General features: G+C 34.9%; 1 protein-coding gene across 1 annotated transcript in view; it reads left to right on the top strand.

Moving 5' to 3' along the window:
• Positions 1 to 23,247, top strand: part of ADAMTS19 (ADAM metallopeptidase with thrombospondin type 1 motif 19) — a 150,592-nt gene that overhangs the window by 69,692 nt on the left and 57,653 nt on the right. The window contains exons 8-9 of the mRNA XM_075020924.1: positions 7,956 to 8,061; positions 22,267 to 22,407. Coding sequence (XP_074877025.1) covers positions 7,956 to 8,061; positions 22,267 to 22,407 — 247 coding nt within the window. The remainder of the gene's footprint in view (positions 1 to 7,955; positions 8,062 to 22,266; positions 22,408 to 23,247) is intronic.

Below are 23,247 nucleotides of genomic sequence, written 5' to 3'. Positions count from 1 at the left end.
CATGCAGTTTTCTTTTGCACCTTTGTCTTTTCCTGTTCACGCATATTTTTATGGACAGGTTTTCCACTTGGTGATGTTACAAAAAAAAAAAAAGGGACAATGAAAAGGTTTTTAAAGTGTACTGGCTGTACTTCGAGGCCATATTGCAGTGTATTGTTGCTTTAAATTTTTTCCATTAAATTTTTAAGACATTTTTTTCATATGTTGCTTAAAAGTTAAAAAACAAGACATGGGAATTATTTGTCAGCTTTTGCATTAGAAGGAGGAGTCCTTGAGTTTGAGCTGCCTTGCTTCATAAAGTATTTCGAATAGTGGTGGCCTGAGTATGCTTTCTTATGGTTTGAAGCATTCTGGATAGTTCAGTATAAAGCTGACGAGAAGAATTGTAGATGAACATCATGATAGTGAAAAGGCAGTGAAAGAGCAGGTGAAGTTAAGTATTTTCAAATATAAAGTAATGCATATTAAGAAAAAAAAAAAAAAAGAGTCTTTAGCTTATATGTGTGAAACCATGGGCTTTGCTACCTCTCAGGAAAGAGATTGGAGAATGATAGTGGACAGTTCTCTGAAAATGCCAGCTCACTGATCAGCTGAGTAAAGTGACTGTTAGGATTGACTAGGAAAGAATAGAGAACCATAGAAAAAGCATAATGCTGGTCTTTTATTAAACCATGGTACACGTGGCCTTTTAACTATAATGACTTTTGTCAGAAAGTTTGTAGTAGAACAAGGTAAGGGATGCAGAGGGCATCTTATAGATGTCAAAAAGGTGTGGTTGGCTTCTGCTTGAGGAGTTCCTAAATGTGCTAGAGCTTCTCAGTTTGTCATTGAGATAGCTGACAGAGATCTAGGAAGGCATAGATGGCTTTGAATGGATGAACAGAGATTTATATTTGAGTTAGAATACTCCCTATGCACTCTTCATAAAAAGAGAAAAAAGTACTGTTGTACCCAATTACACTCTGGAGCCATTTGCCATTACATGTTATGGACCCAAACTCTGAAGCAGGTTAAGAAGGAATACCCAAATTCAGAGAATACATGCTTTGGTGGCTGTTAAATACGGCAGTATGGATGCAGCCTTTACCTGAGGGGATCCCTACACCACTTGTCAGCAAAGGCCAGGAGTGGACAGTGGGGAAGATTCACCTACTGTCCCATCTGTGTATTCATCCTAAGAGAAGTGTTTTCCATGTGGGCTTTGTTTTAGAAGAAAATTAGTATCATCCAGCAGTTCTGCCATTCCATCCCTGTAATAACATATTAGACATCTGTGGACTGTTCATAAGGTGCAAAAACTAAGGGCCTAAAACTGTACAATCACACATTCAGAATTTGTTCATGTAGGTGTGGCATACATTGATATGCCCTCCCCGATTTTAGACCTTTTCCCCACTCTAAGGATTAAAGTGCAGCAGTTTGTTTAAAGGGAGAAAAGTAAGCTTAATACTCTATTCTGAAACATAAAATCGCACACTTATTAGATATTGATATATTCTTTTTCTGGAAGCATTAGTTTTTCTAAAATGCACATAAATCATAAACTAGCAAAACAGGTGAATAAAATTTGAGTTATGTTTGTGTAAAATGGAGCTGAAGTTGACAGGTTTATCCCGTTATTTTTTCTAACGTCTTGCATCAGTGTGTATGTGCATTTGTATATATATGCATACACATAGGTATAGTTATCATCACTGTGAATATCTCTCACTTTAAAAAGAAAAAAAAATATTTCTAGACTTTTCTGTTTGCATGTAGGATTCCTGTTAGTTAACTGTGTTGTTTTGATTGCTGCCATGTTTAAGCACTACTGATTCACTGACAAGGCTTTTTTTTCCTGGAAATTGTCAGTCTCTGGGACTCTATTCAGAGCAGCTTGTACTAATTAGACTTTAAAGTGTCAGCTCTGTGGAAAGCTTTTTTCTCCTGCTTATGAAGAAAAGCATCTGGGCTGCTAATTAAAATAATTTGTTAGATTAGTATTCAAGTCCAGTTAAGTACTATAATTTATGCTCACAGGCCCATTGATTTGCTGGGTCAAATATAAAATACTTATGTTTGAATCAAAAGCCAGATGTACATGGGCATTAAGTTATGTTTCTATTGCAATGGCTTGCTAGGTTTGTGCCTCATCAACAATTCAAACTAAAGTCATGCTATCAGGAGCATATCACTGCATGGCACCTTCTGAAGGCTAAAGTTGGTTTTTTTGAAAGTTTGTGATTCAAATTGTCATCAGTTTTTCTGCATGTTTTCTATCCATTTCAAGCTTACCTGTATTTCATCAGTGTTTTATATTAATGTTTATAAAGCTTGGTGTAGAAACTTTAGGAGAAAATTCCAATCATAAATACTAGTTTTATTCATAGTACATGCTTTAGCAATATCCATTGTATGTATACTAATTAAATAAAAATAGATCCATCATTCATTAAGTTCATGAATAGTTTCAATATTGTTGAAATTATGTCTAATGTGCATCCAACATAGTATGCTTCATTATTTTACCTATATGGCAGTAGGGAATGCAGTAGGCACGGTGAATGTGTTCTGTTTTACTGTTTTTCATCATGGTCAAATTTGGCAATTTTTACTGATGGATAGATAGTACAACAAGTAGCATACTATCAATAGATTCCTGAGAATATAATATCCTCCCTCATTAAAAAATGCTTTAAAATGGAAATGCCTTTTTTTTTTTTAACTGTGCTATACAAACGTATGCTCTTTTCAGTTCTTTCAGCTTGTGTTTTCAAGTGTTGGAACATATGTATTTAGTTTTTATGGAACTTTGACTTCATATGGACTGGAAATTCAGGTAGACTCTGCTCTTGATCAGTAGTAGAGAGAATATCTGGGTGATGCCCTATCCCTTTTCATCAAAGAATACATTATGGGAGCTTTTTTCTGTATTTATGATAGTCATTACTGCCTTATAATCTAGGAAAAAAAATCTGTTGGGCAGAACATTACTGTTCCCAAAACAGAAGCGCTGTGAAATAGCTCAGGAATGTGTAGAGGTGATATCCAGGTGATATCAATGTATTAAACTGGTGGTATGTGGAAGGGTCTCTCTCTTCTAACAGCATCGAAAATTAGCAAGTAGATTTTGGAGCAAATATAAGGGAAGGGATTCAGAATAAGCACATAGCTAATGGCTTGACAAACTAGGTTTGAATGTGTTGTGAAACTGAGGAAGTTTTAGGGGAAAAGAAATTCAGATGTCCTAAATCAGTAATCTGTGTGATTAAGACTTTCAGAATATTAACTCTATTTTGTTGGATCACTGTAAAGGGAAAAAATAATAACCATTCTCTAGCCTTTTAGAATGCAGTATTACAAATGCAGACATATTGAAGCCATACTTGCATGGTGTATGGTCACTGTAAGAAAGAGCAATGTTTGTATGTTTGACTGCATATTTCTTAATCTGATTTTGGTTTTGTTACGTGGAGTTTTTGTTCCTGTGGGCAATGCTGACAGTAGCCTTTTAATATACGTAGTGGATTTATGTTATGGGCAGCAAGCCGTGAATAAGTAGATAAAGCTGACAAATTTGTTTGGATGCTTTAGTTGTGTTGTGGTTTAACACCAGCCAGCAACTAAGCACCATACAGCCTCTTGCTCACTCCTCCCCCCTCCCAGTGGGATAGGGAGGAGAATTGGGAAAAAAGTAAAACTCATGGGTTGAGATAAGAACAGTTTAATAACTAAAATAAAATATAATATAATAATAATAACAACAATAATAATAATTTAAATATAGCAACAGTAGTAACAATTGTAATGAAAAGGAATATAACAAACCCAGCGGAATTAGACCCAAAAAAAGACAAGTGATGCACAATGCAGTTGCTCACCACCCACTGGCTGATGCCTAAGCAGCAATCCCACCCTTCTGGCCAACTCCCCCAGTTTATAAACTGAGCATGATGCCCTATGGTACGGAATATCCCTTTGGCTAGTTCGGGTCAGCTGTCCTGGCTGTGCTCCCTCCCAGCTTCTTGTGCACCTGCTTGCTGGCAGAGCATGGCAAACTGAAAAATCCTTAACTTAGGGTAAGTGCCACTCAGCAACAACTAAAATAGGAGTGTGTTATCAACATTATTCTCACACTAAATCCAAAACACTGTACCATCTATTAAGAAGAACTGTATCCCAGCCGAAACCAGGACAAGTTGGTAATGTGTTTTGTGTAACATCCTGAGCCGAACCACGGCTTTTCAACAGAGAAGTTGTAAATGTCTGCCTACTTTGAAAGAATAAATAGTTTGATGATTTGATGAGGATGTTCATTAAGAAACCAGAAAATTTTAAAGAAAATTTATCATATTGTGTAGAATGAAATACCCATCTGTATAGGTGGCAGTAATGGTAGTAGTAATAAACCACTGCTATGACTTTGGCAAAAGTTCTACTTTTCTGAAGCAGCATGTATTTCATTTGGGTATTTACCTGTTTGATAAGAAAATGTAGTCTCTTATGTGGTACTTGTAGGGCACAACGGTAAAGCTTTACTCTCTCAATTGATATTGCATGTATTTTCTTCTGAATTAACTTAAGAAATACTTATCTACACAGTGAAGTAATTTGAATAATTTACATTTGGCATGTATTCATTCAGTGTTTTTTTGTTTCAAAACACAGCTTTCTTTATAGATGAATAACAGGATCTTAAATTGTCAGTGAGAGGATATTACTCCTTTCTAGCCAACACTTTTCAGATACTAAGTGTTTTAATTTGAAGCTGTGTGTTGAGACCATGGAGTTCACCAGGAATACCTTAATCATAACAAGGGAGCAATTGTTCATTGTTTTTTTTTTCTTGTGGATTTAACCTTGGAGCAGTTCCAGCTGTGTTAATAAGCCACAGGAAGCTGCGGTGAACATACATGTATTTAAAGAAGAAATTCCTTCTCTTACCTAATGCAGAGACGACTAAGCAAGAGCAGCTGCTTACTGAAGTCAGTTTCTTTTTCTCTGCATGTGAAATTAATAACCAAGGACAAGACATGAAACTAGTTCACAGCTAGTAGTTGGCTGATTTATATCCAGTAGCTGCTGTTGGATGTGGCTTTCCCATACGAGGTTGACTTTGTTTAATAGGGGAAAAGTCATAAAGCATTAATTGCATTTGATGCACTTGGACATTTCTGGAGTCAGAAATCTAATTCAATCTAAATGAAATGCAGGTATTATGTTTTGTATGTTACACTTATAAAGGTCAAACATAATCAATTCCCTTCAAGGAGTGCCAAGTATAAAAACATTATTGGTGATACATATATATATTGAGTATCATTGAAAATGCCTACTATTGCTGACTGCTTCTTCTGCAGAATAGGTATGAAACTTGCAATGTGCATAGTTCTTTGGGAATAAACTGGGTGGCAAGAAGGATAGTAGACAGCAGCTGATAGTACTCATGTTGTTGTATGGAAAGATACTTCTAATGTACCTGAACCTGCCATTTTAGAGGCCAAAAGAAAGTTAGGGGGCTTCTTTTCCCTGCAGAAAACTAGAAAGCATCAGACAGTTTTCAGTTTAGTACTCAACATCAACAGGCAGAGGGAGGTTTGGTAATTCTCTTTCTGTAGATCCCAGCAAGTATGTTTTATCCAACTGAAGATAGCCCTCATCAGTAAGTGTCATGGTTTAAGCCCAGCCAGCAACTAAGCAGCACACAGCCACTCATTCCCTCCCCTCCCAGTGGAATGGGGGAAAGAATCAGGAGGGTAAAAGTGAGAAAACCCATGGGTTGAGATAGAAACAGTTTACTAGTTGATGATGATTAGTTGTAGTAGTAGTAGTAATGAAAAAGAAAATAACAAAGAGAAAGAATTAAACCCCAAGAAAGACAAGTGATGCAAATGACAATTCCTCACCACTAACTGATGCCCAGCCAGTGCCCAAGCAGCAGCCCCCCTGTCAACCTCCTCCCTAGTTTTATTGCTGAGCATGACATCATATGGTCTGGAATATCCCTGTGGTCAGTTGGGGTCAGCTGTCCCAGCTGTGTCCCCTCCCAACTTCTTGTACACCCCCAGCCTACTCACTGGTGGGGTGGGGTGAGAGGCAGAACAGTCCTTGACTGTGTGTACGCACTGCTCAGCAGTAACATAAAACAACCCTGTGTTATCAACACTGTTTTCAGCACAAACCCAAAACATAGCCCCATACTAGCTACTATGAAGAAAATTAACTCTACCCCAGCCAAAACCAGCAGAATAAGGAAAGTATTTCTGAACAGTTTGCATTTTAGTAATAGGAATGCCCACAATACTTTAAAATGCAGTACTGGATTTTGTCTATGGCAAAAGTAATTTTTCTATTTTGTTTTAGCACTTTGTAAATTCATTGGTATTGGCCGAAGTCAGGGCCCTGATGTCTGCTGCTTCTGGTACTGTTACTAGCTCTACAACTTAGTGCCTACAGTATTAAAAGCAGCTCTGTCTTTATCAGTTCAGTCATCAAAACTTGAAAGTGCATGTAATTATGGAACTACAAGGCATAAAATGGTTTTAGAAATATTTTTCTTTTTATTTCAGCCACTGGAGCATAACATTCAAAATAAAAAATTCATTTCAGAGTCTTTCTTACTTCTCTTATTTTCAATAGAGTTAATATAAATGATACCTACATTTAGCCTGAGGTGTCATTTGAAGGACTTCAGTTTTTTTGCTTTGAACATGTTTTGCCTTTAATGTATCCCAAATTACTTTTACCTCTGCTCCATTTTTTCTCCTTCTTTGGAAAGAAATAGTAAAAGTTTAAATACTCTGTGTTATTCAAATCTAATTTGTGATTTTTTTGTTCAGTCCTGAACAACGTTTTTTGTCATGAGCTCTGTGTCCAAAAACTTTCAGCCAGCTCTGTTGAGAGCAACACAGCCAGACTAGTGATGGGGTTACTACTTGAATTTCATGTTTTGGATGAGGCATTGTGCTCACAGACTGACAAATACTTGGATTGTAAGAAGAATGACTTTTATCTTGTTAACTTAGAATGATAATTATGACTAAATTTCAAACCCTGTCAAACATTTCAAACTTGACCTTTAGATGCAAACATCCAGCAAACATGTTGATCCAGAGGGCACCATTCCATTGAAAGGATGTTCCTGGGAAGAAGGCCAAACACTTGAAACAGTGCTTAGATTGCTTACTCTGAAATTTCAAATGAGTGACGACAATAGGTTCCCACTAAATGTATTTGTGGTCTGAAAAAAATTACCGTTACCCAAATTAAGCTGTATGTTCCTCAAGCTTTTACAATTACAGACATTCTACTTTTTAGAAGCTGAATTTGAACTCAAAAGCCTACCATTCAGGCTTCTATTTTTTGAAAACTTAGGTATTATGTAGTAGAGGCATCATAGCCTCTACAATGAATCTGTTTGTAAGGCTGCAGTCTCCTACGAATTCTTCTAGTTCTGTGATACCTGACTCTTTTACACATTTTTAAAATCATTAACATGCTGAACACTGTATCAGTACTTAACAGTGATAATGTAGGGGCATGGCTCTGTGCTTTGCGTTCTGTTCTTCTGAGTCTGTCAGAGGAAATACCTGTTTGGATTTGTGCCCTATTGTTGTAGACTTCTATTTTCATTTACAGTAGTATTGATATTCATATGTGTTCTATCACATCTCAATAAGGTACCTAGCAACGCTCTTAAAGAATACATTTTCTGCACATTCCAGTCTATGTAATCAGGTAATATTACTATCAGGTCCTACTACCACTGGTTGCCATTTCTTTGCTACCTTTTATCCAGTTTTGTGCTAAAACCAGTCTTTCTGGCTTATGAGTAAATAAACCTTTGTCAGCTATCCGTTTATATATTTGGATGGCTCTGACCACAATAAGGTTTCAAATCTGTTTGGTGTCAATAATGCCATAGGACATACAGTTAGTAATAACAAAAAATAATTGAATGTGCTTGTGTTTCCTAGGTATAGCATATCTAAGTGGAATGTGCAGTGAAAAACGAAAATGTATCATTGCAGAGGACAATGGTCTGAATCTCGCTTTTACCATTGCCCATGAAATGGGTCACAAGTAAGTACGTGGATAACAAACCCTAGTATTTGTTTGCATCTAATATTACTATGATTTGATTAATTTGATTGTGTACTTCAGTTTTTCCTCTTTCATTTTAGGAAGGCTTTTAAATTTGATGAAAAATTTGGAAAACAATGTTTTTGTTATTAATAATAATAGTGACATGTATTGATAGTACGTAAATTAAGAAAATGTTTACAACTTGGAATAATACAGAAGTCTTTATAGCTACACAATAACTATGTTAACTGGAAGGACTGACATTGTCTAGAAGAAAAGCAGGTGCCCCAAGATGTCTTTTTATTTTGGGACTGTGGTATTGTGTATCAGATCCAGCTCTGACTATTTTTGCCAATAAGCATTTTAATGAGATCATGAGTTGGAAAAGCCCTTATTTAATTTGGCTTTCTCAGGTTAGATCCCATTAAAGTGTATAATGGTTATCGGTCATCGCAACTTTAATACTGTTTTTTCCTCCCCTTAACAGAAAAGGATGACAAAGTGAAGGTGAAGGTAACTATCCTTCACAATTGGATTGGATGTTTTTACTCATTCCATGAGGAATATTTAGAAGCAAAAGTGAAAAATTCTCATGTTGCAATAATCAAATTTGTTGGTGGAAATTGTATTTGATTCTTGGCTTCAGTACTTGTTAAAGAAAAATAAATAGGAGAGTTCTTATTTTTAAATAAAATAAAATAAAAGGGAGGTGTGTATTAATCTGTCATTTTTACCTGCAGTGTCTGCTCCAGCTATCTGTGTATACATTTTTAGAATAGTAGCTTCAGTGTGACAACAGAGAGGGATGTTTTGTTAAATCTTTTGATCTCTGAACATTGAGTTAGGTGTCTTAGGACAAACACTTTGCATTAAAAGTGATTTGGTTTGAATTTGGTCAAAACTGTCTGAGAATGGAGGTTGTAGCATCTGATGTTGAAACATGCAGTTGATTACCAGAAAGAATTGGAACTTAAAATATTTCTGTTTAAAATTTGTCCTGGATGCAAAATAAACAAATTCAGAGCAATTATATAACTTGGAGGAAAAGGGTGACATAAGTATTAGATGCTGCATGAAATTGATCTTTTCTGTTTTGTTTTTTTTTTTGAGTTTTCATAACTGCAGAAAGCAACTCCGGGTTAATATAAGCCAGACTGTTTGAGTGAGTTATGATAAAGGAAAGACTTCAAAAGAAAAATTTGTTTGTGTTTTGTAGCCACATACTGTCCTTTTTCTTTTTTTCACTGTAGTGTTTGCTAATATTGGAAGGGGGGATGGGTAGAGGAAAACTCATTTTCTGTACACCTGTTTTTATGACAGTAAACCAAGGTAAGGGGAAAGAAACAATAACTGAGTATGATCTGCTGATAAATTCACTGATGGAGTATATTAGAAAATTGTTTGAGGCAGCTATGATAATACCAGATAATTCAGAGAAATATAAGTACTGCTTTATGCCCTGCACAATAAAAATATGTTTAGAGAATAAAAAGCTTGGCGGTGGAATTACTGGATTTGAAAAGAAGAGGCATCTTGATCAAAAAGAAATGTAACACCTTATGCTTACTGAGAAATGTTGATATACAAACTCCTAAATGCGGAAAACATGAAGTGGGTATAAAATTATTGCAAAGGTATGGGTGATGTGTTGTTTCTGCACTAGCAAATTTGAGAATGTGGGATACTGATCTTACAAAGACGTTTTTGTCTTGCAGCAGCCAAGGCAGACCTATCTTTGACATTCTAAGGGGTGCTGGATGCCAAACAGTATCCAGAACAAGTTACACAGGGAAGCTCACTGTTGCTCTTAGCAGTTCATCCAAGACTGCTGCACAGGCCAGGCTCTATAACCCTTGTCGCATTTGGTGGTCAACTTGAAATATTTTCATGGGTTTGCATTGCTGTGGGGCTGAGGAAGAGAAAGGATTTAGCATGATCTTCCTACAGGGACATAAAAACTAAATTGCTGATCCATGAATCCTGTGAAAAAATGTTAAAGGCTACACTATGAAATTTCAGAACTTTCAAATCCCTCCATATTAATTCAAATAAAATTGGAAAAACAAATCACAGTGATATCCCAGCCATCATTTTCTCACTGGAATAATGGCATTTGGCTGTCCTTAGAGACAGTACCTCTGCAGGTACTGTAATAGACAATTGAAAACAATCAAAATAAAGAATAAACCAAATCTGGTTTCACAGTAAAGGATGGGATGTTGTTTGAATGACACATTTCTTCAAGAAATTCAACCTCATGGAGGCTAGTAACAAGCCGCACAGAAATCAGGAAGACTATCACAAAAGTGAAAGAATAGGTAGCCAGGGATATATGAATAGCTGCCGCCAAAAATAAAAAAAAAGGGGCAGCCTCCACTTCAAAACATGCAGAGGCATTCAGCTTGATGCCTACTTCATTATGGAATGAGAGTCCTTAAGAGTTGCAATCTGAAATATAGTGGTCTTGCACAAAAGCGAGTAAGGTGATATTTCAGAGACATTTGTTTTCTCTGCATGACTGTCTCTGTCTGCCAGCCTAGCCCTGGCAATTGCAAAGAAGCACACTAGAAGTAGTTGACCCTTTGCGGAGAGACAATATAAAAATATTTGCAGACAAACATTTGAATGAAGGTCCTATTGAAAAAGACCTCAAGACATTCAAATGTAACTAGAGTATCTATCACAGAGATTTGTCTTGCTCATTCTTAACTGTCTCAGAAATGGAGATTAAATGATCAGCATCTAGACCAGTCATAAATCTTTTCCTCTTTCTACAAATCATGTATTGTAGAAAATTTTCACTAACTTTCTGAATCTTGAAGTCACTTAACTATTATGTTCCTTTTTTTCTCTAATATCTTTAACCATTCTAGTTGTGCTTGTTGTTGTTGTCCTATTCAGCAGCATAGGAGAAACAAAAACTTTCTCAAAGACTTCACCTCTCAAAGTGCAAAGAAAAAACCCTTACTTTTTTGTCTTCTGTACAACAAATAATATACTTGTCCAAAAATTATCATTCAAATAGACTCCAGATGTATGCAATATAGACTCTGTTGATTTTTGTTCATCGACCTGAGAACATAAACAAATACATTCACAATTGCTGTTGTTTTGATGAGTGTAAAAGTACCTTTGAAAAAGATAACTGTTTGCTTTTGGAGGGCTTGTTTTTGTACACCAAACTCCATGCTGTTATCTATATATTTGAAATTCATTTGTCTCTGGTAAAATCATGATCATTTGCAAACTCAGAACAATTTTGCAGACCTCTAATGTCACTGACATAATTTGCATAATTACAGGCTTAGGGGACTTTGGAGGGGATGGGGTATACCATCTGCACTGAAATCTATGTTTGCTTGCACAGGAACACAGTTGAAGAATTACAGTCAATTGTACTGAATACTTCTAATAACATGGATGTTTATTAAGTGTTGTGTTGTCATTCTATCAGTTTTTCCAATTAAAACAGAAATATTCTTAATGAAATACAATGGCAAACTAAACCTTACTTCGCAATATGAAGTGTCTTTGTTCTAGCCATGTATACCTGAAAGCAAATGATCTTTTAATGACATTGAGAATTAATGTTGTAAGTCAACAACTGATTTTTGAGCTCCATCTTGAAATATTAGGAGCCAGTCTGTGTAATCAGAGATTAAAAACTGCAACACATTAATGGATTTGGTTTTAATAATCAAATCTTATTTATTAAAGTAAATTAGGTAATTATATAATGAAGTCACATTACAGAATAAAAGCTAACAATGAATTAAAAGACATTGTCTCCATGTGGAGAACAGAGGGAAGAAGAGAAAGAATGCCATTGTTTTGCTTATCAAGTAACACTTATATCATCATTTTACTTAAATGATTCCTGTCTGTGGGATAGGACTCCTTAAGTATGCAGAAATAAAGGGTAGATGTAAACTACAGTATTTCAAAATTAACAATTACTGTGTGCTCTAAGTGTAATTTAAAAGTTGTTTTAAGTAGTTGAAATAGATACTGGTGGAATTTCTCAGAATCAATTTTATACACATCCGCATTCTTTTTCTGGTAAGCATTTTGTGAAATATGAAATATACCTATTTTTAAAATTCAGGGTATTCTACCCAGTATTTTGTAGTTCCAAACAGGAAGTCTGTGGAATTTTTCAAGCACCTACTTAATAACTCAAAGGAAACAACATATATTTTTTTGTGACAATATTAAACAATTGTATGAAATCCAGTGGAACTTGAAGAGAGTTTTAAAGGGGAGAGTAGGAAATGCTAATGGAGTGTGAGTTATTCCATGCATTTTTTTACCACAGTCCAAAATATGATTAACAGAACACAATAAAATCAACAGGATTAATAAAAGCAACTGTCAACCGGTCTTTGTGAATGAGTTACTAATGTGGAATGGGGAATCTCATTAAAGTAGCTGAAAAAAAGAGCTGTCTTGGTATTTTTAAGGTTTAAGTAGAATTTTACAATTTAATTTGTGTTTAACAAGGAACAAGATTAGCACATGGAAAGCAAAGGTATTAATTAGGTTTGACAGAAGACCTCCTTACATCTCAAATATCGTCTAATCACAAGTATAATGAGAAACTTCAGGAGCAGTAGTGGTCACTTCCACTGATGAAACTGTGCACAGTAGGATACATATTAGTAAGGATTACTAAATTAAGGCATTTGACACGTGGCATTTTGACTCAAATGCTAAATCAAAGTATTCATTTTAACATTTATTTTGATCCCTTATCATTCAGCTGTGAGAGAAAGAATGGAGCCTTACTTGATACCTGGGTGGATATGCATACAGACCACCCACTGTTTACATTTTAATGACTTTTCTATCTTGAGAAAGAAGCATGGAGAGGTTTTACAGGATAGTAGTACTGTTTTTGTCTTTCCGAAATACCTGTCTGTGGTGTATACCAAGAATTTTGATTCTCCTACCTGTTAGTCCAGCAACTTCCTCAAAGTTTAGCTTCACCATGAGAGGGTTGTAGGGATTCATTTGGAAAAAAATAGAAGAAAACTCTCTGTCTACTTAGTCAGTGACAGCAACATTTCTTATGAATGATGAAAGAGTCCCTCGCCTTCCATGTGCCTTCCCCTTTTCTGGGACAGACTACAAAGGCAGAGTTTGTAATTCCTACTAACTCATGATAAGCATAGCTTTCTTTTGTTTCTCCAAACAAGGAAACGTATCTATATGAGGACTGTCAGTGCCAGTATCTCTATTAACAGAATACTCTTCATTCCTGAAAACAGAATTTAGATGAACAATGCATGATTTGAATCACACTGCTGAAACTACCTGAATTACCTGAAACTATTTCTCTGTTTCTGTCTGTAATTCCTATACAGAAAGACATATGCCTTCTAATTCAAATACATCCTCTTAAAATTTGGGATGTTTTTTGTCATTGTTTGTATAATTTGTGTACTAGCATGAAGGAGACAGGCCAGCAAAATTTTGGAGCCCTGTCATTCCAAGCACTGGAATTTTAAAATGTGAGAAAAATCCCTTCATAGCTGTAAGCATAAACAGTAAGTGAATGAACTTCTAGGAAGTATAGACAAATCTCGAAATATACCTGTCTTTTATATGCTGTGCATAGCATTTCTCTTAAACTAGATGTGCATAAGAGAGATACCATGATGTCATATATTTAGCCAACTCCTGATTTGTTGATAAATTACTGACTTAAAAGATGTTTGAGAACTGTAGGTTATTTAACCAGGGGTATATTTAGCTGACGTGTTTGGATAGTTACTCCATTTACTGATAATTAAGCTAAGCCTTTATTCAGTAATGGCCATAATATCACTCTGGGGTCCCTTTCTCTCAGAGCTCTTGCTTCCCAGCATCCTGGTTCAGGTTTTCTTGGGGTCTTACAATGTCAGGTGTCCCCATGGCAGTGACTGCTGAGTAAGAAAGAAGCTGCTGCAGAACTGTTGTGTCACTAGGGTCCATGCTGGTAGCCTGTCCCCAAATATTCTACTTGCTTCCTTCTCTCTCCCATAAATCCCTGATCCCATGGGCTACAGGGGCAGTGGACAGAAAGTGCAGGGGAAGTGCCTGTTGTTTCCTTCTCCCAGCTACGCAGACTCTGTCATTTCCCCCCGAGTGCTTCTTTCCTTAATCTTTCTGTCCTTTTGGCCAAAGGTCCAAAGCTGGGTTTCTCAGTCTAAGTTTTGATACGTAGATACAGATATTAATCTATCTCTAGATATAGAAATATCCATAGATTCAGGTAGTTGGATACAGAAGCAGCCTGACTGTCAGAGATGTTAAGTTTTATCTGTTTTGACTGATTTTCACCATTACTGAGTTTTTTGTTCAAAATAAAGTTATTGTTGACTGTCAACTTAAGTGTAGACATAGGAACCTAACTTTGAGCAATACAATTTGAAAAGCACAGCTGCTGTTTGCAAAATTGAGCTTTGTTAAGCTTTTAAAAATACATGCACAACAGACTGTAAGAAATTATCTTTCCCATATATGTATTTGTATCATTGACACATTTACAGAGAAATAGCTATACTTGTCTGCAGTTTGTGGATAGCTGCATAAAATATGGACATATTTTTATATTATTTTTGGTATAGTTTTACTATCTGTGGTAACATTTTCTGTCCTGTTTGTTCAAAAATGTTCACTTTACAGGAAATTTTATCTAAAAAGCATAATAATTGTTTAATAAGAAACTACTTTTATTAAATTTACTCTTAACAAGAAAGATACAATGCTTTGCCTTTTCTTTGTTACTTATTGTTTTGATAAAAGGTAATAGGGGGTTTTCACTTTGTATTGCATTTCAGCGTTACATATTCTTTATTTCAAACATGATTTATGCGAGAATCACCTCAGTAGTTTCGTCGCAAATGCTGCCTTTTTTCTCTGTTAGATTAGGAGAAGAATCTTATGAGGTAACTGTTCAAAACTATTGCAACAAAAAACCCACAGTGCACTGACTGATTTTTAAAGCCTTTTTTTTAAACCTCTTTCTCTCTTCTTTTTTTTTAAACTTATTTTAATGAAGTTCAAAGTATCTGTTAGATGTTCAACCATACAAGCAGGACATTCAATACCCCTCCAATGATAGTAAATAGAAATTAATGGCAAAAAATAGCATTGTCCCAAAAAAGCAGTCACAAGGTCCTTGAGATCAGCTTAGATTCTGTCATTCAGTTTTCATGCTTTAGTAGGTAAGTTCTTTAAAAATCTTCTCTGGTTTTCCTGCATGCATATCAAAGTAGGCATCTGTGTTCCACAGTCATGAAATTATGCTGATTTAAATCAGCCTTGGATCTTATTGGGCAGATAGGTGTATCATACCAAACTTCCTAGTGGTCTGGAAATTGCAATTAGAGATGACAGAAGAAGATGCAGTTTATTATGTACTTTGCATTTCCGTTTACTCTTACTCTCAAAATTTATATGGTGGTTTAAAACCAGAAAAAAAAAAAAGTTTTGCTTAGTCCAATTCTAAGAACAGACCGAGGCCCCAGAAAGATCTTATTTTATGCAAACACATTGCAACAATGCCTAGCAGAAATCAAGCCTCACTAGTCTTTTGCTGGTAGCTAGATAGCTGAAGAAAGAAACAGCTCAGGAAGGAATGAAGCACTGAGGCAGTACTGCATCAGCATTTTTAGTAAGTTAAAAAGATACGGTAATTTTGTACTTGAAATTTAGAAGATTAGTCAACTCTTCCTCTAGCAACGTATCAAGGCTTCCACTTCTGCCAGACTATAACGTTCCAGGGTGCGTTTATAGTTAATTTTTCTTAGAATAGCATTTGTAAACTGAACAGTTAGTAACTGAACAACAGCCTACAGGATGCCTAGGCTTAATTGATAGTCTGATATATTTAAAATAGCTGTGAAAAGTTGGCAAAAGATCATAATAGTGTCAATGGTTATTGTTAATAAGGAAACTTAATTTTTTTTTGTCTATTCACTGAATAGATGATAGCTCAAAGTCTTTTTCCTGATTACATATTCTCTTCAATTTGAAGAAATGTTATACATCAATGTTTTTCCTTGGTGTAAGATTAAATTCATAAACCATAGACATAATTGTTTATCTTGAAATACAGCACTTTACAGGATGTGGCATGGGTATCATATTTGCCAGAAGTGAATACTTTTCCTGTATTGTATACATTCTGTAAAAAATTTCAACAAGAGATGATATGTATCTTCATATTGTGATGCTAAATACATGTGTCACATCAAAGCTTTAAATTATTTATATACTTAAGTCAAAGGACCATGACATGATGCTATGTCTAGATCCAGCTTCTTGAAGCATGCTGGTAGAAGCATTGGAGTGGTAGAAAAGAAAGCAGCTGTTTAGCAGAAGTTACAAACTCAGCTGGACAGTAGCATGCAGTGTATGTTCATATCTGTATATTAATATATATGTTGTATTTTTTTATCCAACTGTTTTAAGATTCAAAATGTATTTTGAGTTGCCAACATCCTAGAGAACAAGCAATGACTCACAAAAGAGAAATATTCATTGTGTAAACATATTCCTTTTGATTTTTTCTTTTTTTATGTTTGAATTATTAACAGGAAGATTGAGGTTTCCTTGTCCAGTGGACTTTTCCTTTGAAGACAAAGTTTTTCCAAAAGAAATCATCTTCTGCCTTTTACCATCATAGTTTTTCTGTAGCTGGGTTACTTGCCTTTCAATTCAGTTTAGGCTAAATAATTCATTTACAAGTAGAACCATGTTTCTTATCCCATTTATGCAATGATCTGTGAAGCCCTCATGTTTTAAAACACATAAAAAAGTCATACAAGACTTATTATTTCACTAACTGGGATTTCAAAAAAAGCCCCAAACAGCATGTAGTAATGCAGGGTTTTTGCATTAATTCTATAAACCAGCTTATAGAACCCTGCTACTAGTCTGTTTGTTTATATAATTTTCTCTATAAAGATAGCGTGATAAAACTTCTTTTGTTGAATAAGTGCAATACAAGTACTAACAAAGTAGTGCGGCTTCCATCTCCCTGTCTGTGATAGTCAAATGAGTAATGTTATTTTCACTTATTGAATACATGTTTGTGATACTGTGATATGCAAAATTTCAGATTAGAAAAATTGTTGGACAATCATTGTACTATTAAATGCCATATAAGCTTTTAAACCTTGTCATTTCCAAGTCCATAGCTGAAAAAGTTTTGATCATTCTAACATAGTATTGCATGTAGTGATTACAAAAACGAAAACAATTGAAATAATAGGGAGAATAACACTTTGTAATTAATAATGATTTTTAATGAATTTTTATTTTTATTTTTTAAAGTAATACAAACCATTATATGTTTGTGATTTATTTGCTAGAGTGGAAAAAAAAATCTATAGGATAACAATTGAAGTAAATTTACAAATGTTATGTAGTGATCATTTATAAAAATATGAATTTTGAAAGAAGTCAGATGGCACCCAGATCCCATCACACATCACAGGTATAAACTCACAACAGCATTCAGAGATTTACTATCTCCTTCACAAAGTGGAAGTTTTTCCAGTACTTTTCGTTCTGTCATGATCTTAAACTGGTACTGTTATCCTGGATGTGCGGTTTACACTCACCATTCCTCTGCTGCTTGTATCTCTTTGGCTGAACTGTTAACCTTTATGCTTTGGGATTCTATTTATTATACTGAATATTCAACAACCTACCCCTGGTTCCTTGGGTACTTGCTTTTGTGGTTTTCCTAATCCATCTTCTATTTCCTAACCTGTCTCACTGTTAGGGACTGTAAAACTCTGAACAGTAGTAGTTCTCTTTAATTTTTTAATTCTAGCTTTTTTTTTTTATTTACAGATAGACCTGAGGTAATTCTCCACATCTATCTGAACTCACCCAATTAATTGATCCTATACTAAGTTTTTGATACTACTCAGTCTTTGTGCCTGCATTGCCTGTTTCTAGTTTAATAGCATCATTCTTGTTCAGCTGCACTGCCATGCATTTAAGTGGAATGGGATGGTGATAACCAGGTCATCATCTGCCTTTTGCAAAGCACAATGAAAATAATGAATAAATAATAAAAAGCTTTCCACCTGGAAGAGTGTGGGGTCACTGTGCAAATTCATGATGCCATAATGTAGCACATGTAGGAGAATGTTGGAGTCCTATAGTGTGAAGAAATATAAAATAACAATTTACAATGCAAACCTAATGCTTTCCAGAAGGTGTGTGCATAGCCTTACTTAACTTATTTAATAGAGCATAATGACTGCAAGAGTTGAGACTTAGAAGAGCTTTTATTTCTTAATAGTTAGCTACAATCAAATCAAATCAAATCAAAATGTGGTGTTTGGTACTTTTTCAGTATGTGGGTTGACACTGGCATGCATTATGTGCCTGCAAGAATATAACTTACTCCCTTGGTGGCAGAAGAGATGCTTTCATCTATCTTGAATCCAGCTGTATGCATATAATTGCAGCAGTAGTGAATCGTAAAAGAATTACTTTTTAACTGAAAAATTGAACTAATATTTGTCTCCTGCTTTCGGTGGCCTGAGTTGTTAATTCTGACTTCTAAGCACAGAGAAATTAAGGGTTTTTCTTTATACTATTCGTGCTGCACATTAAATATCAACAGGGGTCATCTTCAACATTTAGCAGAGATTGTTCCAACTTTCTGCATGATATCACAAAAAAAATCTGGCTGTGTTTTTTAAACAAGTTTTAGAGGTTTTATTAGATAAAAATATTTTTTCAGTTGACTTGACAACCATGTATAATGTTAGTGGAGTTTATTTGACCAAGGCTCTTTGTCAAAATACTTTTAAACTGAGATTATTAAGATATAGTTTAGTTGCATAGTGTGAGTTGAAATATTGCTAATATTTTAGTTAGGGAATGCGTTACATAGGAAGCTTCCTACTTTCGTATTATATCTGTCATTTATAGTCTTTAACCAGAATGGCTGGGGCATTTTTATGTATCAGTGAAAAAAACCCGCTTCTGTTCTTAAAAGAGAATTTGATTTATTTCCATATAGATATGATGTACTACTTCTTAAAGTACAGCATCATCTTCTTTGTTAATTATGTTTTATCAGACTGTTGTAAAGTTATCCTCTTACCCCAGACTCACTTGTCTTCCTGCCACAAACACACGGTGTTGCTTTACTCTCGCATGAGGGTGAATGATCACGGCTGTGGGACAGAGGAGCTTATCGACAGAGAGGGCAATATGCCCAATGCTATCATAATAAATTCTGTAAGAAGAGCACAGAACAGCACCTTACACAGCCACGGTTTCTGCGGTGCCTTTGTTTTAGTGAAAGGATGTAGTTGTCTCTTTCATGTGGACAGTACAACAAGGAAGGCTATAAAATACCATGACAACCTGTGTGAGCATTGAATATTGTTATATCCTTGATTGTTAATGAAGTAGATACACATGCTTACATTACTTACTCTCTTGCTGGATAGGAAGATAGCAATGACTGTTCAGCTTCTTTCTTTCACCACACACATAATGTGATGTGAAAGAAATCAGAAGTCAGTACTACTGCATATCTACTTTTATGTGGTCTTGTAATTGATAGTAGGTCAGATAAAAGTATGAAGTCATTACGATATTAGAGAAGAGATCAACAGTACATATTGAAGAAAAGATTTCTGAGAATGTTTAAAAGCAGATTCTGTTGCTACTTTAGCATACTCCTCACATATTGTCTTCCAATTTAATTAGTTCCTGTTAACATAATGACCTGTACTTCCCTTTTGAAGTAGCTATTCATTCTGATAGTCAAAGGCTTTGATACTGGTCTTCACTACTTGCTAGATATTTTGTTAATTGTACTTCATTTGGAGGTGGAAGCATACTGAGGAATGAATCCTATTGGATTAGAGCAGATACTTAGAACTACATTTGAATGTCAAAGCAGAATAGGAGAAGTGTTACAAAAGTATAGCAGCTGAAATATGGGAAGACAGTTTGAATTAGATTTTTTTATTAGTGCTTAATGTTGCTGATATACATAGTTATTATAAGTACAACAGTTTCTACCACTGCTTACCTTAAAAGACAATGTTGTCCTCAGAATTCATGTACTGATAGACTACACAGAATGCATCTGTGGTAGTAGATTAGAAAAAAAGGTTACACGTTTGTTTGTATGTAATGGTGGCTAGTGGAATTGTTTTTTGAAACATTTTTTTGAAATTTGAATTTGAAACATTACTTTTTTGAAAAAATTTTTTTGTGGAATTGTTTTTTGAAACAGCAAAGATCTTGGTTCAGCTCAGCACACATTTTTCTGGGTGATTTTACAGACTAGTTTGTGATAAAGTCTGACTTCAAGAATTGCTTTTCAGAGTGGATGGGACATAATAGTAATCAGAAATTATGTTTTAATTTTTTAAATTTTTATTTTAAAAAATGTTTTAAATAACATATAAATATGTTAATTCCCACTCTGCATAAATGGGAGCCATCAATTCTATAATAAATTGTATCAACAATATTTTGTGTATTTGTATGTTATAAATGCTTTATTTCAAATCATAGTGTATATATGATACTGATAAATGAGCACTTTTGCAGTAAGGAAGTATATAACCTGAAGAGCTGTAAGCAAAATCTATTTCTTGTGCAGTCAGCAAAGTAAAGTGTCATTAGATTTTCTGTGTCTTCTTCCATAGTTCTTATAACTCTGGAGATAAGGACATCTCAAATTCTACATGTGAAGCATGCAAGAAGAACGTAAGGAAAGTGCAAAGGCACTTCCATGTAGTTGTTTTGTCTCATTCAGGCAGTTCAGGAAAAGACAGAAGCTAGGATGAGATCAGACAGATTTGTTTACCTTGGTTACACTGTTTACAACTAACAAAATTATCTGATTCATGCAGAGGCAGCTGTTCCAGTGCTCCAAATTGTGGGGTGTGCACATCACTCTAAGATACTGAGCACTCTGATAGGCAACATAAAGCCCTACATAGCATTTAAATTCATTTCATTAATAAACACAAGGTAATGCAGCTTGCAAAACAATGTAATATTTGATGTAGTCATGAGGGGGTTTGGGGATAGAGTGGAGAAGAAAAGTGATCTGGCGTTTTCAGTGATGGGTAGCCGGCCTTTTCTGCCCTTTGGCACTGCAGTGTAGTGAAATATGGAGAAGCATGATGTACTCTAGTTTTCCTACAGAAGCGGCAAACTTCTCCCATCTGCAGTCTCTAAGCGATTTGACTGCTCTTTGGCTGAAGGAATCAATACAAGGTATAAAGCTTTATTCACTCTAAAGTTTTGCTTTCCTGCAGGGCAGACTAGGGATGCAAAATTCCAGCACCACTTTGAATCCAGTGCTCTGGAGAGTAGTCCCATGCTCATTTACAAATCTTGAAGAACAGCTGAGAGTATTTAATTTATGTCTCTTAAAGCCAGTCAAGCATGGATCCACTTAGCTAATTTTGAAAACTTTTTATTTAAGTCTGTCTTCTTTCTCTGTGTTTACTGGCTGTGAATGAGAGTGACAGTGGGTCTTCACCTCACTTAAAGCAGTAGCTTCAAGCAGATTTTTTGTAGAATTTTTCATTGCAGTGCCCTATGTGAGAACTCACTGGGATGCAGATAGATGCTGAGTCTTTAAAATAAAAATCCACGTAATTGCTTCATCAGTGTTATTTCTAACAGTAGATATTGAAAACACATTTAGGTGATTTTTCTTTAGACACAATGATTATACATTAAACTAGTAAGCATTTTATTAGTCTATAAAATTTCAGCAAACAAGTTCCATATATAATTAAGATAGAATCCCTGCCAAAATATCAAATGATTCACTGATATAAAAAAGTAAATTTCCAGTATTTTTGTTGCCCATTAGCAAGAGAAGTACAACCTGCAGTAGTTGTGCAGTTCTGAACATTCAAAAAGTTGTCCAAAGTATGTATTCAACAGCTGACTAGAATGTAATTTCTCATCAAATGAATGAGGCTTTACTTTCACCTTTCAGTATAGAATTTCAGGACAATGTTCTCCACGCACAGTTCCATGAACTTCTGTAAAAGGTATCATGGAAAAAAATCAAAAGAGATTTCTTATATGTTTTATACAAGAGCTTTTCATAGTGTCTTGCAAGAGTTTTAACTTACAAACAATTTGAAAACAACTTGTTATTTTGTTGTGCTTTGGTTTATTTTTAATAATTTCAAAACTCAGCATGGGGATAAACCACGACAATGACCACCCATCCTGTGCAGATGGTCTCCATATCATGTCCGGCGAGTGGATTAAAGGACAGAATCTTGGGGATGTTTCATGGTCTCGGTGCAGCAGGGAAGATCTGGAGAGATTTCTCAGGTATATCATTAAACAAAAAGAACTTTTACTGTATGTCATTTGCAAATAGTTGCAATAAATATCCTGAAATAACATTTTTTTCATATTTTTTACCATTTCTGTGGGAAATTTGTGTTTGCATAACCCATAAAAATAATTTAAATCATCATGAACTGTATAATATCTGATGGACATTAAAATATGTTTTCAGCAATTACTTGTATTTTTATATTTTTATATGTTAATGTATACGATTATACTTACATATCTTTAAATATATATTAATATATGTAAATATGTTTAAAATCTATTAATATACTCTGTATTGAATAAAGTTGGACAGTGAATGACCTATGAACTTTATGTAGGTTCTCTGATCTGTGTTGTGCCATTCAATATCAAACCATGCAGTATGATTACATTATGTTAATTTTTAAAATAGAAATTTACTACAAGATATATAGTACAGAATATTATACCTAGAAACCAAATTAAAACATTTTGGTTTGCTCTGTATCTCTTAAATAGGGTCTGTTCCCTAAAGCTCTGTTCCTTTATTAAGTTTGTAAATATATCTGTTGGGAATTTACTTGCAACAGTTAAGGAGTCTTCAAAAGGTCTGCTTTATGACACTGGAATAGTTAGTGTAAGTAAGTTAGATGTGTCAGTCTGACACATTTATACTGAATCTAGATGGAATTCAAACCCATGAGTTGGTGCTTTAACAGGTTTAAGTATTTTCAAATATTTTTTCTTCAGTTTTTGAGAAAAGTTAAATTTGTGGCTACCAGCTCAGAAATGTATGTATTTTTAAATGTATATATATACACACATATATATAATCTGACGTGATTGATTTGA

The sequence above is a fragment of the Buteo buteo genome, chromosome Z (genome assembly GCF_964188355.1).
Source record: "Buteo buteo chromosome Z, bButBut1.hap1.1, whole genome shotgun sequence".
Classification (NCBI taxonomy): Eukaryota; Metazoa; Chordata; class Aves; order Accipitriformes; family Accipitridae; genus Buteo; species Buteo buteo.
The sequence above is the reverse complement of the archived record's forward strand: the minus strand, read 5'-3'. Positions and strand labels throughout refer to the sequence as shown.